The sequence below is a fragment of the Monopterus albus genome, unplaced genomic scaffold, assembly GCF_001952655.1.
Source record: "Monopterus albus unplaced genomic scaffold, M_albus_1.0 scaffold308.1, whole genome shotgun sequence".
In the NCBI taxonomy this organism is placed as follows: Eukaryota; Metazoa; Chordata; class Actinopteri; order Synbranchiformes; family Synbranchidae; genus Monopterus; species Monopterus albus.
The window spans coordinates 67,643-84,184 of record NW_018128188.1 but is presented as its reverse complement, the minus strand read 5'-3'; the positions used below and the strand labels follow the sequence as shown (position 1 = coordinate 84,184).

Below are 16,542 nucleotides of genomic sequence, written 5' to 3'. Positions count from 1 at the left end.
CCTGAAATGTGGCAAAAGGTCGCAAAGTTCAAGGGGGCCGAATACTTTCGCAAGGCACTGTATCTGCTTTTTATGAATTCACTATGTAAGACTAATGTTTAAGAAGAGATATCCAACATGTTGGAGAAGTAAGTGAGTAAATTAAATTCTCCAAGGAGCTGTGTGCTCATGGGAACTCCATCTTCACCCGTTTTTACAAACGAGGGTATGGCAGAGATGCAAGCTGCTGAAATCATCAACAATTTCCTAAAGTAGAATATGTATATTTGTGTGTATAAGGATCGGTATCAGGGCCGAACCAGGCAAAGTTAGACTGGTCATACTAAACTGACAGATTAGACTCGGTATCAGCAGACACTCGTTATTTAAGGACTCAGATCAGGACAAGTGTTTTTAGACAGTATATCTGATGGATGGTTGAGCTAACTTTCCCACCTCTATAAAAGAGCAGCACACAACTGCTCCAATAAAATTCTTATTTCATGAAGAGATGTTTGGCCATGTAAGGAATGAACAGCTGCTCACATCTGAGTGATAACAGTGTGTATCTGTGTGTGCGCAACTGAATCCACAACATTCCCACTCTCGTCTCTTTGTCAAGCCTCGAAAATTCAGAGGCAGCAAGAACAAAATTAATTCTGCCATGACTTGAATATCCCAGGAAATGTATGTAATATAATTTGCTGACAAAAAAGGCATAATGTCAGAAGAATGAAGGAAAAGCACACACAAAACCATTTTGTGAACAGTGTCAACACTGCACTCCTTTTTGCCAAGCCTACAGCCGTCACTACACTTCATAGCTACTTGTTTCCCATCTGCTCGTATTCACCATGTTTAAGACGTGATAGTGCTGCTAATATCCTGCTGCAAGAAATCTGGGTAATGAAGTCCTCAGAATTCAATTAACTTCCTTTTTACCATGTGCAGGTTTACCTGAATTCAACAGTTACTGCCAGTAGTCATGTTTTCCATGTTGTTACATGTTTTCCAAAAGAGTTACATAACTGAATTAAAACAAACTTTTCTTTAGTGATTTAAGAGAAATGCTGAGCCTTTTTTATAATTAAATTAGAATAAAGTGTTCCAGTTATGATAAGAAGAAAAACTTCAGCTGTTGTCCCAAGGCGGTGTGAGAAAACAGGGTTACATAAGGACATTTTTGGCTCAGAACCTCAGTCTAGTTATAAAACTCTGGTTTGGGATTGATAATGTGGTCGTGGTGTTATGGCTTGTGGACTGGCTTCCTGTTTGGTGCTTTTATTTTGGTTATTTCCTGTCTTATATCACCTCACTTTCCCCAGCTTTACTCCGGTCACAATCACCATTCATTGTTTCCATCTGCTGCTCGTTACCTCCTGGTCTCCTGTCCATATATCCTCCTCCCTTCGCTCAGACTGGTCTCCATGCCTTGCTTGGTCCTGTCTCCTGTGCTCCCTCCTTGATCTCCACACCCGGTTGGTTCCTTTGCCTTCACTTTGGTTCTGGGCACTTGAGTTTGACGCTCTACTGCCTCGGTTTTAGATTCAGTAGGTTCGTCGTTCTGAGTTTGTTACCAGAGTTTAGTTTTTGGCTCCTTGACCATGAGTTCTGTCCTGTCAGGTAGATCACCAAGTACTTTAGTTTCTTATTTTTGAATAAAGACTGATAAACTATTGGAACCAGAGTTTATCTGCATTTTGGATCCTTCCCTGCCTGAAACTTAACACATGGCATTAGTATGTGGAGGAGGCCACGAGGACCACACAGGGCAGGAGAAATTTTGGATATCACTTCATAACCCTCCGTACTTTCTTTGCCCTCTTTCCTTCCTCCATTTCATCACTTTCATTCCTTTTGTCTTTATACATCTCTCCCTACAGCTGATTTAACACATCCTTCTCACCCTCATCTGCCTTCTCCCAAATCCGTCCCAAATCTCTTTCTAACACTTTTCTCTCTTTGTCACTCGGGGAGGCAAATGTTTAATCATCCGTCCATCATCTTTCAGCTTGGCACATCCATATCCTCAGACGGAGAGTAAAGGAAAGGAACAGAGTAGGAGAAAGTATTGAAGATGGGATATATTGATAAAATAAAGAAAAAATGATATTAAACAGGAGGGAAGGAGTTTAAAAGGGCGAGGAAATAGCTGTGTTAAGAGGCTGTGGCAGACTGGGAATAAACAAAACTGTATAAAGATACACAAAAGTGAAACTTCTAAAATAACTTCTGGTCTTCAGTGCATAGTCTATTAGCTGCAGAGACTATGCTCCTCTATGCCGTTTGTGCCAACAGTAACTATTGTGCTAGACCTCGTGCGATCACGACACGAGAAAAGGAGGAAGTTGTTTGACGTGGCGTATAGAGTGACAAATTCCACCTTAGGAGATTGAGGCGGTATTATTGGTACTATTTGAGCAGTAAACATTTACCTTACATACTTTAATCATCCCCCACATCTTTTAAATCACCTCTGGGCATTTAATATTGTGGATGCTACATTGCTTTTGCATATAGATTACAACTAGGGCAAGGTCCAACAGCAGATTCAATATCGCCAGAGATTGAGGTCAGTTGGAGCAAATAGACAATCTATTTTCCCAATCTGTAATAGACTGTTATGCAACATGGAAGCACTGCCTGGTGCAACTGGCATCCTGTTCAAAAAAGCTGGACTGTCCAGATTGTTACTGTACCAATATGCTCAAAGACTGTGAGCCAGACACTTGAGTCAGGATTTCAATCTGTGTTTGTAAAAACAATGCTGACTTCAGGTGATAGAGTGAGATCTCAATTTATTTGGCTGGTAATCAGCTTTTGTATAAATAGGCAATTTAAGGTTGCACAGGTTAACAACAGGCTGAAGATTATTCATTCCTTCTTAAAGTCAAACAGTATAAGAGCTAGAAATATATTTCCAGTGCTATAGTGGATGTAGAACTGTGTTTGTCAGGTACTGAACTGCAAGCAATAAAATAAAGTTAAAGCAAATTGTAACTGTCTACAGCTCCGCAACAACAAATGACAAAATATACACATAATTCACACAGCCACCCCAGGCCCTTGTCAGCTAAACATAAACTAATGTGTTTACAGGCACATGCACAAACAACCAGTGCTGCTTATGGTTCCTGGGTCTCTTACGATAAGTGAATAGAAGACCGCACCACTTTCTGAGCATTATTTCAAGATACTTTAGCTAATAAGTAGGTAGCAAGTGACCGACAACTAGGAACAAGGAAGCATTCGACAAATTGGTTAGGCATCAAGGATACATGCAGTGTGCACATTTAAAAGGACTTTTAGTAAAGATTGTTTTGTGCATGATTTTAACATTTGACCATAATCTAGCCTGAAATATTTGGTATTTCCTGGCAACGCTGGACTCTAGGGAAGCTAGAAAAATAAAAGCCTTTTTTGTTTAAACATGGCTTTGAAAATCAGGCCAGCCCTGTTGCTGTCTTTCCAGTGGAAGGCCTAAAGCAAATTCAGATCCAAACCCAGGTCTTAACCTAAAGTCAGCCTTTTAATAAAGTGACGAAGGGCAAAACACCTTCTCTTCAGATGTTTTTTTTTCTCTGTATTCTTGTTCAGTGATTTGATCTTTATAGAAATACATATTGTAAAGTCTACAAATACAAAGATGCACATATCCACAGGGAGGATTAGGGCCAACCCAGTGTTTTGTTTAGTTCTGCTCTATTATGCTCTTTAATTTCGTTGGCCCCCTGCAGTTTTACCCTGTAGCCCCTTAATCAAATAATCAGTGTCTTTGGTTGGTGGTTAAACATTTAGCTCCCCTCAAAGCCAAAGAATAATACAAATACATCAGGAAAGCACAGAAACTCATTCCAAGATGTGATGAAGCCAAGTCTGTGGCAGCCTCTGTACCAGGTTGCCTTTGTTTATTTGAGGGATTTTGTAACAAAATGAGCTAAATATGAAAAAACATAATTCATACCAAATGAATTATAAATATGGAACAATGTTACTCTAAGTATTTGACTGGCAAAAGTAAGTATTGTTCCAAAATCAATGGAACTGTATCCTTCATATGGTTTTTCTAACAGATAATTTTAAAGTTAAGCTATTTGAAACATTGGGATAACAAACCTTTCACAAAGGATCTAAAGCTTATTTTGCAAGGAAACATCAAGCCATTTACTGCAGTTGCTGAACACAGAACACCCGAAATACAAAAAGATTGTCAAGTACAGTATTTATTTTGAAGGGGCACATTTCTGGATGGCTTTATCACCAAACCCAATGCTCCCAACAGAAGAGAATGTGCAGTATTTGACTATGTTGAATCATCGGGGCACAACTTTGATTATGTTTGAGAAGCAGATTAATATTTCTATTGCCTGTGATTCTTCACGCCGATCAAAACAGGCTTTAGTGTGTGAACTTCCAAAAAAAAAAACTACCAAAACTAGAGGTCGGCTTTCCCCAGCTACTCTTATGTGGCATTATTTCAAAGTGCACATTATCCTTCAGTGTGCTATCAAACTAAAATACACCCCTGAGGCTTCACTGTGATCATCCCTGCAGCACCAGTAACACATGATGTCATCACTGTGTGATGCGCTGCTGCCGGTTCACAGGCTCGGAGAAGAACTATGGGAACCCGCATCACACTTGGCCTAATTTGTTAAAAGCATCTGCTGTTATGAGTATTTGACCAGGCAGCATGAGAGTGAAGCCAAATCTGCACTGATTGTCTGCAGAAGTGAAATCCGAAACACATGCTGCACTCCACTCCATGTGTTTTGATTAAAAATAACAGTTGGCAGAGAGGACCCAAGGGCGGTCTTGCAAAAGGATTTGCAGCACAGACTTGTCCCTGTGAACGTTACTAGGTCCGACCCAGTAAGACTGCCGTTGTTGCTTTAACAATGAAGTGACTAAGGTGCTCATTGAGACCGAGCGGCCGCCTCTGAGGCTGAGAAATGAATCCAGTGCAGAAGTGTTGAAACCTGCAGAAGCTGAATGAATCCCTCCAGCTCAACCTAAGTTTTCAAGACCTGTAAAAACAAACTAATAACCAACGTACACAAGATGTACTATACAGTATCTGGTTTTCCCTTACAGACTGTTACGTTATTGATTGCTTCATGTATATACAAAAGAGCTTCTCACAGTTGAGGCTGAATCCTGAATATTAATGTGCATCCATGTAAACACCCTGACTGTTAAGTCCCAGTCTCTCTGGTTGCTTGGGCTCAGGCTTCTCGCTGCCAGAGCTGTGCGGCTCTCACTCATTCCTCCAAACCAGAGAAAATCGGTTAATCTCTCGAGAGCAGATAACCTAATGCTGCTGGAAATACTGTGGTCAGACGCCAGGGACAAGAAGTCCTCGACTGAACTCTGGAACTAAAGGAGATGACGACTGCTAGCATTCAGTCTCCTAATGCAATTTTATACTTGACCCGTTTTTTTTTTTTTTATTTCATTGATTATTTTACTCTTCTGATTGACCCCAAACATAAACAGGTCAAAGTTTCAAATTATTATGCAGTGGATGTATTATTTTGTAACAACACAAATACTTCAGGGGTTATGAACACTTTGGAAACTTTGCAGCTAAGTGAAGAAACTCCTGTGGGGAAGGATGTGGAATGATTAGCTATTGTCAAACGTACGAAGGCCTGTGGGAGGTGGTGTCACGGCCCTAAGTGTTCCTACAAGTCTGAGAGTAATTTTCTGTCTCAAAGGAGGCTTTCATTGGAGGAAAAAAAAGAGTTTAGTCAGGGATGAAGTGTAATTCATGACTCCTAATCTTTGGGAGGTAATGAGACAATATTCCTAATATTCTCTCTCATATATGTAGCTGGCAAGGACACACCTCTAAATATAATGTAATCACCTTTAACTATCACCTCAATAATAAACATATAATTCAATTTATACATTTATGATCATTTCACCAAAGACATTGAGCTTCATAAGCACAGATATTAAGGCAGAAGTGTTGCACTGAAGTGCATATAATTGCCCCTGATCTCATTCAGTGTGTATGCTGCTGTATGTGAGGTCTTCCTGTGTTTCTTGTCTAGAGGCTGAAATTAAAGCTGCGTTAACCAACTTCTCCCTCTGATTTTCAACCGTTAAAGGGCAAAGTGAGAGAGAAAAACTCAAGCAGCGCCCCCTCCTCTTCCCTCTTCTCCCTCTGGTCCTCTTTGTCCCTCCTGCCCTGTCTCTGAAACTACGTCATATGTGGTCACGACAGCCAAAGACAGTTGTAGCAGTCAGGTATCTAGCAGTAATAACCAGCTCCAGAACTAAGGTTTACAGAATATAAAGCCCGTGGTTTTTGGTGGTATTGCAGAGACACAATATCAAATAAAGAGGTTTACATTTTAGTGATATACATACGTATGTCTAACATTGTTTATAGGGGATGTATCTGCAGTAACACAAGCAGTTAGTAGTACAGCAGTGAGACAGACTTTTTTTTTTTTTTACTCGATTTCCCTGAATTTGTGCTAAATCTTGGTCAATGCAGCTTTGAGAAGGACATGTATGGTTCTCAGCATCCCTCCAAATGCTATATTTACTGTATTTGTTTACATGCTCTTCCTTCTCTGCTTGCATTCAAGGTTCCAGGTTCAGCTTTATAACTACAAAATACTGAAGACAAAGTTGCTAAGACAGCAACACCTGAAGCTTCAGTACAGCAGCTGAGGTTAGTGACACTTGACACACATCTCCTGCTTAAAAACTAAATGCTGAAAACAAGCGACTCAGAAACAGAATCTACAACCAATCCATATCAATAACTCTGTTTTCACTGTTGTTGATTGCTGTTCCAACTTATACTGGCACAGCACTCCTCTGACATTATTAAATGTCTCTTCCATTGCTATTCATCTGTCTCTATATCTCTCTGACTCTCTCATATCAAAACCTATGCAGTGACGGCACAGAAGCCAGAGTCGCAGACACTGTAGCACCTTAGCATTCAAGTTTTCTAGTTTTTAAGCTGGATCTTTCTTCGCAGGTGAATTGTAACATACAAGTACATCCTTTTTAAAGGATCATTCTGGTTTATCACACCTTGGACTTGATGTTTGTAAGTTGAATGATTATTTCTGTCATTTATGAACCCATAGCCTTCACAAAGTAACTGCTGAGATCTGGGAAAGTAACCTCTCTAAAAAGCATGAATGAAGCCTACAACAATCTCCCTGCAACATCCCCCGTTCCCCCGACCAATGTAGCCCCTTGCGTTAAACACATCAGGGAGTTGTGTTTTTACCTGATCACACTGATCACCCACTAACACCTTCACTTTGTTCTTCATTGTTCCTTCTTTCTTCCTCACATTTCCCTCAGTTTCTCTTCTTTTATATTATGCTGTCACTTACACGCAAATAAATGTAGTCTACGTGCAAATGCACAGTCACCCTCAGCAGACAAACACACACACAGCCACACGGAGTCGGTCTTTCTACTAAAAACAATGACTTCCCTCGTGTTTTCCTCTTTGAATTTTTTACTCTTCCTTTCAGTCATCTTTGCATGTCCCTTCTCTCCCTCTTATCAACATGCCCCATTAGGCCTTTTCTAAAGCTAAATGAGGCAACTAATTACATTTTAATTAATGTCAGTTTTGGGGGGTGTTCAGTATTTTTGAGTTTTTATTATTCACTTTATCTTTGAATTAAATCACACGCACACACAAACACTTGAAATTGGGTTTCACGTGTGAATTCCCTTTCCATCTTTCTGTCTCCATCCTCTGTCTTTTCTCTGCAGTGCTGCTGAGTTCTCACAGTCTCCACACAGGGTCAACTAATACTCAACCTGTTTTAACAAGATGTCCTTAAAAGAAAAAATATAGTGGCTCTCTCTGGCCTGTTCTCATCACTCCTGTCAACGGAGCCATTTCTGGACAATTTTGTGAGCGGATTACAGAGGCTGGAGGGCATGAAGGGAAGAAGGTAGCTGGAGAAGAAGAGGGCAAAAAGGAGGAGGATGAGGAGGAAGGGACTGCTGGCAATAAATAAGTCCCCCCATCAAATCCCAAACTCTCATTTATTGGAAAAAAGATCAACCTTTGCACACTATTCCAAGCACATTTATAGGCATGTACACACACATAAAGCAAACATGGCTTCATCCTTCCAATTCACTGAGGTTTCATGCTGCTGTTGCAAAAAAGACAACTGAGTGATGAGCCACAATGTAAATGAAGGGGAAGAGGCCGATTAAAAGAAGGATGTACTCAAAGTTTTCATGGTCAGTGGCACACGGATCATGTTGAACTGCAAGCAAACATATATAGGCAGCTCTCATGCAGATACAAGGGTGAAGAAAATGTAATCTGACATGTTTAAGCAGAAACAGATGAGAGTTAGAGGGGAAGAGAGGGAGATATAAGTTAACAGGCCATAATAGCAGCTTCTGTGTACACTTTTGGTTCAGATGTGACCAGAGGCGAGGAGCAACAGAGAGCTGACAGAAATGGAATGAGAAGGAGCGTCTCCTGGAAAACACATTTACCTTTGACAAATCTGCCTGCTGAATATGAGAGGAACATAGTTTTTTTTATCTCTGATATACACTGATTTTTTTTTTTTTACATTTTCAAAACAAATAGTTTTTTTTCCTCAAGAGAACACATTTTAAAACTTGACATCCTTTTAGCAATTTACAAACCCTACACTAATTGGCTCTTGTCTCCAAATCTCTAGTCTGACTTATAACACACAGGTGCATCTCCCGGCACAGTGCACAACAAACGTGTCTGTTGTCGTTATTTTTTGTTAAAAGAATACCGCTGTATCTTGCTCATGTCTAAAGTCTCCTTACTGTTATGGCAACACAAGCGTCATCCCCCATTAGAGGTATTTTTTTCCAACACATTAATTTGGCACTTCATAACTGGTGAAAATGAATCTCCCACACACACACACACAGAGCAAGTAACAATTAGAGAACTGAAACATGAGTCTTTCATGTCTTCTTTTTCTTCCTCCTTTTCACACATCTTCCCATCTTATTCTCTTCCATCTCCCAACTTCTTCTTCTTATTCAGGTTTCTTCAGTCCACAAATAACATTTCTCATTCTGGGTTTTCATAACTCCACTTTGTCTTTTATTTTATTCTATTTTGTTTTGATTTTGCTTTGTGGTCCCTTCTCCTTCTGGGAGCCTCTTGTACTCCTGTACCCTTCCTCTCTCCCTCCTTCATAATTATCCGTTTCTCCTTGTAAAATCATTCTGCTGCCTGGAGGACACACACACACATATTCAGTAACTACATACAGTATAAACACACCCATCACTGACTCACAGCCCACAAACAGACACATTACACATTCTCTGCAGCTCTCACACAAACACACACTCTGACACTGTGAGTGCACTGTGGTCTCATCTCAGTAGACAATGAAGTGTACTCCCTAAAATAAGAAAGACCAGCTCCTTTCTGACCTTTTACACTATTTAACTCATTTTTGTCTCTGTTTTTATAGTTTGTTCTGCAGAAATTGCTCCTAAGATAAATGAAAAGAGAGAATCGACAAGTGCATATAAGCCAGAGTAAAATTTTTTAGCACACTGCTGACAAACCTCAATAAATCAACAAAGTATACAACTCTTGGGTTTACCAGAGCATATGAGGTGAAAGTGAAGTGATTGAGCCAGTTTGAGGCTCCACTGAGTCAGAGAGGAAATTGAACCTCTCTCCCTGATGCGATCACCAAGTCATTTCCTACAGTGAGAAGCTAAGAGGAAGCGGAGTGTTTGAGAGAAGCAGAGTCCATCGATGACTCAGTGATTCACTGTTGTCTGTGTCTGTTCGGCTCAACCTTACCCCATTTGTCTCCAGACAAGTGAAACAATGAGTTACAATTAGCAGCTAATTATTTACATTGTTTCTTAAGGTTGTTAATTTGGCACTATTTTTTAAACCAAATAAGGAGTGTAACTATTAATAACGTAGTTTCTTATTGCCAAAAAGCATGGCTTCAAGCGTGTGCACACTGTGTCCTAAATTCAAAAAAAGTTTGTTTTTAAACCCGCCCCTTAAAATTGTTTTCCACAATGTAGAAGAGAGAGAAAGAGAGAGAGAGGGAGAGGAAGAAAGAGAGAGAACACAGTGTGGCAGAGAAGAAGCAGAGAAGGATTAATGTGATGGTGATAATATCAGATGTAAAGAAGAGAGGTTGCTCTCCCACATAGACTCCAGTGAGGGGACTATGGAAAAGTGGAGGTTGAAGCCAATAATTGAGCTCTACTTCCACCTAGTGGCCATAACCATATTACATCTCTTACACTGACTGCTGAGTTTCTTAATTAACTTGATTCATCAAATCAACTATTATTATTTAGGGGAAAGTGAAACCAAAAGATGCAGGATTTTGGGTTTTACTGGGTATAAAAGCTAATTTTCTGGATCTATTTCTTGAACTGATCTCACCACCGCCTCCACTACCTCGACAGCAACACGCACAAAAACACACGCATACAGTACAGTATAGTATTGTTGAGTCACCCACATCCGGTTTCTGACTTCATGCCAACACCACACTGCTTGGAGACTCATGATTTGGGCTAAAAATATTTTTTAAAGCACAGTTTAAGAACATTAATCATTTATGGAGAAAATGTAGACGTTTTACAAAGTACTTGCAGAAAAGAAAACATTTCAGTGGTGATTAACTAACTGCAAGAGTGGGAGTTCATCATTTTCAATGCACCAGTTTTCTATAGAAGTATTCACATTGTTAGATCAAAATTAGTCCAAATTAGTGTCCACCTTCATGGGGGCTGCAAGCAGCCCTGCCGATGCTGGCTCTGGATCAACTGGCTGCTCATGATTCTGTCACTGAACCGTTCCTCCAAAAACCAAAAGTCATTTTCACATTGCATTATTCACAACACTACCTCTGGTCTAAAGATAAAGCATTGGCTGGGGAGAAAAATGGTCAATTGAGGATTTAAGATTCTATCCCTCAAAGAGAGTGAAGAGTCTTAATGTCTCCCAATGTTTTATAATCCATGCATTCAGTAACATACAAAGAGAGAAAAATGAAGAGCAGAGAAAAGGTGAGGGAGAGTGAGAGATTGAGGGCTAAAAACAGAGAGACAGCAGAGATGATACTGTGTAAAAACTAAAAAGAAGATTAAGACAGATGATGATGAATGTAATAGAGGCAAACTTCATTGTGTTGCTTTGGGGTTTTATGTGTTTGGCTATGGTTCCAACTTCCTCAAAAGACTCAGAGTAAAATCCCTCCTGAGGCTCCATAGCTTCCCACCACATCCTGATAAAAATGTGTTGTCAGGCGAAAGAGACAGGGCTCAGCCAATCACAAGCCAGCATTTTACCTGCCACTGTTTGGCAAGAAATTTTAGCCCAAAGAAGATACAAACAACTGAGACACTAGAGACTGAAAAATCACTTCACAACTGGTTCAAATTAACAACAAACACACAGACTGAATAAGTTAAGCTAAAATGAAATATCAATTTACATGTTAGGTTGAAAAAAATGAGGGGAAAAGTTTAAGGAATTGGAAATGATTCTGATATTTTTCCTTATGTTCACATTAAATTTTCAACATGCAGTAGACATGAATGGACAGAGAAGAGTGTCATTGTTCTAAATATATAATAGCTGAAAAATGTACTGATAGTGCAGTTGGAAGACTCCTGCTGATTTTTTTATTTAAACATGTTTTAGAACTACATTTCCCATCATGCTTGGGGCAACAAAAGGTATCATGTTGCTATGGAATGAGTGGGCTATGTGTGGGTTTTTACCTTGAGCCCCTTTTTTTAAACTTTAGCTTTAATTACTTTACATTATGGGAAATTTACCCCATGAAAGTCACGCTGCAGTAGCATCCACCCCGACCTCGTCCCTATCAGCTTTGCACAGGAGGTCTCACTTCTGAGCTGGAGAGAAACATTTCCAGTGAATATATGTATTTCTACATATATTTGACTGGACTCACTATTGAAAATCTTGTGTTCCAGTTTTCAGGGTTTGTTGACGATACAGTCTACTGAGACAAAGACGTCCTCTTTCTAGCTCACACTGCAGCTGGACGAAGCGAGGGATGACAGAAAGAGAGGGATGCACTTTAAATCATTTGCATGTGAAATAGACTGGCACGTAGATCAAAAACTAGAGCTGGAAGGAGGTATGTAAACACATACAGAGTCCCATCAGTGTGTGTTGACAGCAGCAGCCCTGTGTGAGCAGAGAGGTATGAGAGGCTGATTGCAGAATATTTACTGCTGAGTCTGTCTAGACAGAAAGAGAGAAGTATGATCAAGATGAAGTAGGCAAGATGGATGAAAGTAAAGAGAAGTAAAGAAAGGAGGGATGAAAAGCAGTGGTAGAAAAATGTTGGAAAGAAGGAATCTTCAAAAGGGGGGAGAAAGGGGGAATAAAGAAGGAATAAAGTAATAACTACGGAAGAAAAGTACCTGTAAAAAGAAGAAAGGGGGGAGGAAGCAACATGGAGTAACAGAAAAGTATCAGTAGGTAAGATCAACACAACAAATGGAGATCACATCCAAAACTAATCAGAACAGCTTCCTAGATTCTCCTGCAGAGCTGTGGTCAAGCTGAACAGTCAGAAAACGCAATTAAACGTAATATAGAAGTAATCAAATGTTAAAGCTGCTCTAACCAAGATTTATATTTTAAAAAGGGTAAAATGGGGGCGCCCCAGTAGCCTGACTGATAAAGTTCATACCACCACCCAGCACCAGACAGTAGACAGGCTTCCACATTACCCATGTATGTTAATAGAAAATGTTATCAGGTGGTATAACCTTTCATTTAAAATATATTCGAAGTTGCAAAGTCATTTTATACATAGCTAGATTTCTAGGAGACAGGGCTGCTATATGTACAGACTTTCTTCTGCTCTCAGACTTGTGACACCTGTATCAACATTTAGTGACACAGTTTCGAGTAGTAAACCTTGAGTGACCTTTACTCAAAGTTGAATTTGTGCCAGGATTGCTGAAGAGACAACTGCACAGTCAAGCAGAGCACATAAACAGAGAAGTCTGTCATTGTCAGCCAGCCTGCAGTATTAGTCAGACACATACACACATGGATTTTACAACTACATACACAGCAACAATACACACTGACGTTACACACTTAAAAAAAAAAACTCTGTTTTGCAACTTGGAATAGGAAGTGAAAGTGAGGTAACAAATGTGTGTTGTACACACTTATCATACTGGAAAGACCACTTGAAACTTACACTGGTGGCCTGAAGCACTGGCCACCTACAAGCTAATCAAGAGACTGCTGAACGATGCGGCCCTTCACAGAGGGCACTGTACTAAGTGATATGAATGTGACTCTAAATGTTAGGGTAGGCTTCTATGGTGAAGGAATCATATTATGAGGGTCAAACTCTCATGGAAATATTGCTTTTAGGTTCAATATCAGGGCGTTTCATACTTGTGGCACCACCTCTGTTTTGCAACATAATGCAGAAGCCTGCAATTCTTTGCAAATTACATAAAAATATATCATAACTTATCTAACATACTTGTTCAACACAATACGAAACTGTGGTTTTACATACAAAACAGCCAGAGTAGCCGTTTCCAGCCTTTATCCTAAGCTAACTGCCTCCTGACTGACACTAACAAACAAATAAGCACATAACCCGAAATGTAAACAGTTTTAAAATTAAATACATTTCTCAGCAAATGAACAGAATTTTCAAACTTCACCCTTTTCCCAGAGGAAATGGATTTGCATTCTTTTATTTTCCGAAGTCACATATCCCAGAGTTCTACTTGTATCCTCTCTTTTTATCCCTTTGCCCCAATCATCACTTCTACCTTTGTTTTTCACACTTCTGTCATCCTTCTGTTTCCATAACTCACGGGTTTTTTCCACTTTCACCTTTTATTATCCACTCCACCTTCTCTCTCTCGATCTCTGAGTATGTCCATCACAAACTGGTTTGTCATCACGAGACAAGCTGCAGAATAAGACAGTAGGAGGGAAGACGGATGAAACTAGACACAAACAGAAAAAAACTGTGGAAAAGACAAATCGCTGTGGCAGATGAGGAAACAAGAAGAGTGACAGCTTGACAAACAAGACATATGACAGCTGAAAAGAGAAAAGCCCACTGCTATAGAAAAATCTGCCTGAGGGACAGATGAGGAAACTTAACATACAGTCAGAAAATTGTAAACCAGATGTACAACTTTCTCTGCAGCAAAACAAACTTGTACAGGCTCATTTATTCTGACACAAACACACAAATCTAGTAATTTAGAAACATTTCCTGTCCCATAAATGTCAGTGTAAACAACCAGGATCAAATAAAAACAGATTACATAATGATGTTGTGTCAGTATCATCCTGTAGGATGTTATCCAGGAAGTGTTGTTGGAGCAATTTTGGTCAAAAACTGAAGAAGAAAAGAAAATCAGGTAAAACTACCTACTCCAAACAAATGTCTGTGGATGCATAAGCTCACACAGTATGTCGCCAAAATAAAAGTTGAGACCCCTAGTTCACAGCACCTACATCTTTCACATCTTGAACCCACAATCTTTTCTTATATCAGCACTTATATGGTTGAAATTTCTATGCTGCCACAACAGGAAGTTATGAAAACTTTGTGTGAACATTGAACTTGACCGCTTGATGAAAACACTGCATCTGTCAGTAGCTTGGGTTCATTCTTGGCCAAAAGCATAATGGCACAAAATCCTCTGAGAACATGTTGTCTTCCTCCTTCATTCGGGCTCCCTCCAACAACAGAGTTTTTAGAAGACATGGACAAATAAGCTCATTTAAAACTTTTGGGCACATTTAAATGTCAGCCTCTGAGACGGCAGCGTCTTTGGGAGACACACAAAAGATCCAACAAAAAAGACAGATGGAGAGCTGAGGAGTCCTGGCTCATCATCTTTCTTCTTTTTGAAATATTTCAGGAAACTTCCAGGCAACAAACATCCCTAGGTACATTATAAACTGTTCAGGAGCAGCCTGTCCAAATGCCCTGTGTAGCCCTGCCATGTGGTTCGGCTTGCACGGCAGACCTTCCTTTAGCCTGAGGCTGGCTGGCATGAACAAACACCAGCTTGTTGTATTTCCCTTTCATACAGCACAGAAGGAATTTATATCCCCACAAAACATCAATCGGGTGTATTGACTGATTTTTCCTCCTCAAAAAGAGCAAAGTGACTTTTCAGATTAAAACTACAATATGCAAGATCAGGAACTCAAGATGACACTAGGCAGAAACTGTGTTCCTCAAAACTTCACTTGACTACAAAACTAACCAGTCAAACAGAAATAATGCCAGGGTGACAAAGGTCTTGAAACTCCTCAGAGGTTCTCATTTTTTACTTTTCGGGAAATGCAGCAGCCCAGTTTCACAAGAAATGATGGTCCACGGTGTAAAACATAGCAGTGTTACAATACCGGCTGTAAAATGACTCGACACCATATCAACCTTTCAAAGCAGAAGTACTGTGACACAGTGTTGCAATGTCTCACTTCACCATGCACAAAATCATGAGACCACCACAAATGAGGCCTCGTTACGCCACACTCATATCAGCGAGGCGTCGTGTTGATTTTGAATACTGAATGTACTTCTCAGTATTTAAAAGGAGAACTGTAGAATCGGTTTTAAAGTGATCTGTTATCAAAATAGTAGTTTTATAGAATTAGTAAAAATGAATAAAATAGTAGACTGCATATATTCAGGCTAACTCTTGCTGCATGGTCTGAGATTTATTCTGCCTATACAAATGCAGTTGGCCAGCAAATGGCGCCATTGAAACTGTGAAGTTTTCAATCCAACTGTATTGATTCAGTGTTTCATAAAGCCTTGGTTTATCCATCACTACTGTAAAACTGTGACAGAAATGTTTTTGTATCCAGCCCAGTGCCCTTCTTTGCCTACTTCTTCATGTTTTATGGTGGTTGGCAAACAACAAAATGCCACCAGCTGGACTGGAGAGTGAATTGAGATGCTAACATGTCATGTCAGTTGAAGGTATATCACGGTGAACTACTGAAACAACAAACACCTGACTTTCAGGCAGACAACCAGAGGTTGCACCCCATGTCCGATGTTATACTTTCATTAGAGAGTTTCCCACATAGTTTGTGCCCAAATGTAACCACAGATAAGGAACATCAGCAGTTTTCTTTCATTTTGGCTGTCAGAAAAACGTATCAGTGTCACAGTTTTCAAGGTGTTATTGTGAGAATAGTACGCTTTACACTGGTCAAAGGTCAAGATCACAGTGTTTATTTGTCATATGCACAGTTAGGAAACGTACAATGAAATTCTTACTTTGCCGTCCACATGAATGCCACACAAGTGAAATATAAAATAGATGAGCAATAACACAAATCTAAATAGGCAGTAAAATCACAAATCTAAGGCACTTTAAAGCACCAAGTGAAGGAAGTAAATAAAAATACAACAAGAACACAATATAATGCAGAATATGTGCTACGTGGGAGTCGTGGAGTGTAAATACTCAGCAGTGAGTGTGCAATTGTGCATGTGCAAAATGAGTATGTAAATAGTACAG

The 16,542-nt window shown here is 39.8% G+C and overlaps 1 protein-coding gene and 1 long non-coding RNA gene across 4 annotated transcripts in view; one reads left to right on the top strand and one right to left on the bottom strand.

Annotated features, from left to right (window-relative positions):
- The window catches only part of nhsl2 (NHS-like 2), a 92,710-nt gene that overhangs the window by 65,595 nt on the left and 10,573 nt on the right, over positions 1-16,542 (bottom strand). Inside the window, exon 1 of one of the 3 annotated variants that reach the window (XM_020623718.1) lies at positions 13,702-13,758. The exons of the other annotated variants lie outside the window; for them this stretch is intronic. Coding sequence (XP_020479374.1) covers positions 13,702-13,729 — 28 coding nt within the window. The 5' untranslated portion in view covers positions 13,730-13,758. Of the gene's footprint in view, positions 1-13,701; positions 13,759-16,542 lie in introns of those variants that run through there. 3 annotated transcript variants of the gene reach the window in all.
- On the top strand, positions 1,333-7,993 carry LOC109973870 (uncharacterized). Its single transcript, XR_002276887.1, has 3 exons — positions 1,333-1,457; positions 6,582-6,667; positions 7,741-7,993. It is a non-coding gene; the product is annotated as an uncharacterized LOC109973870 (long non-coding RNA).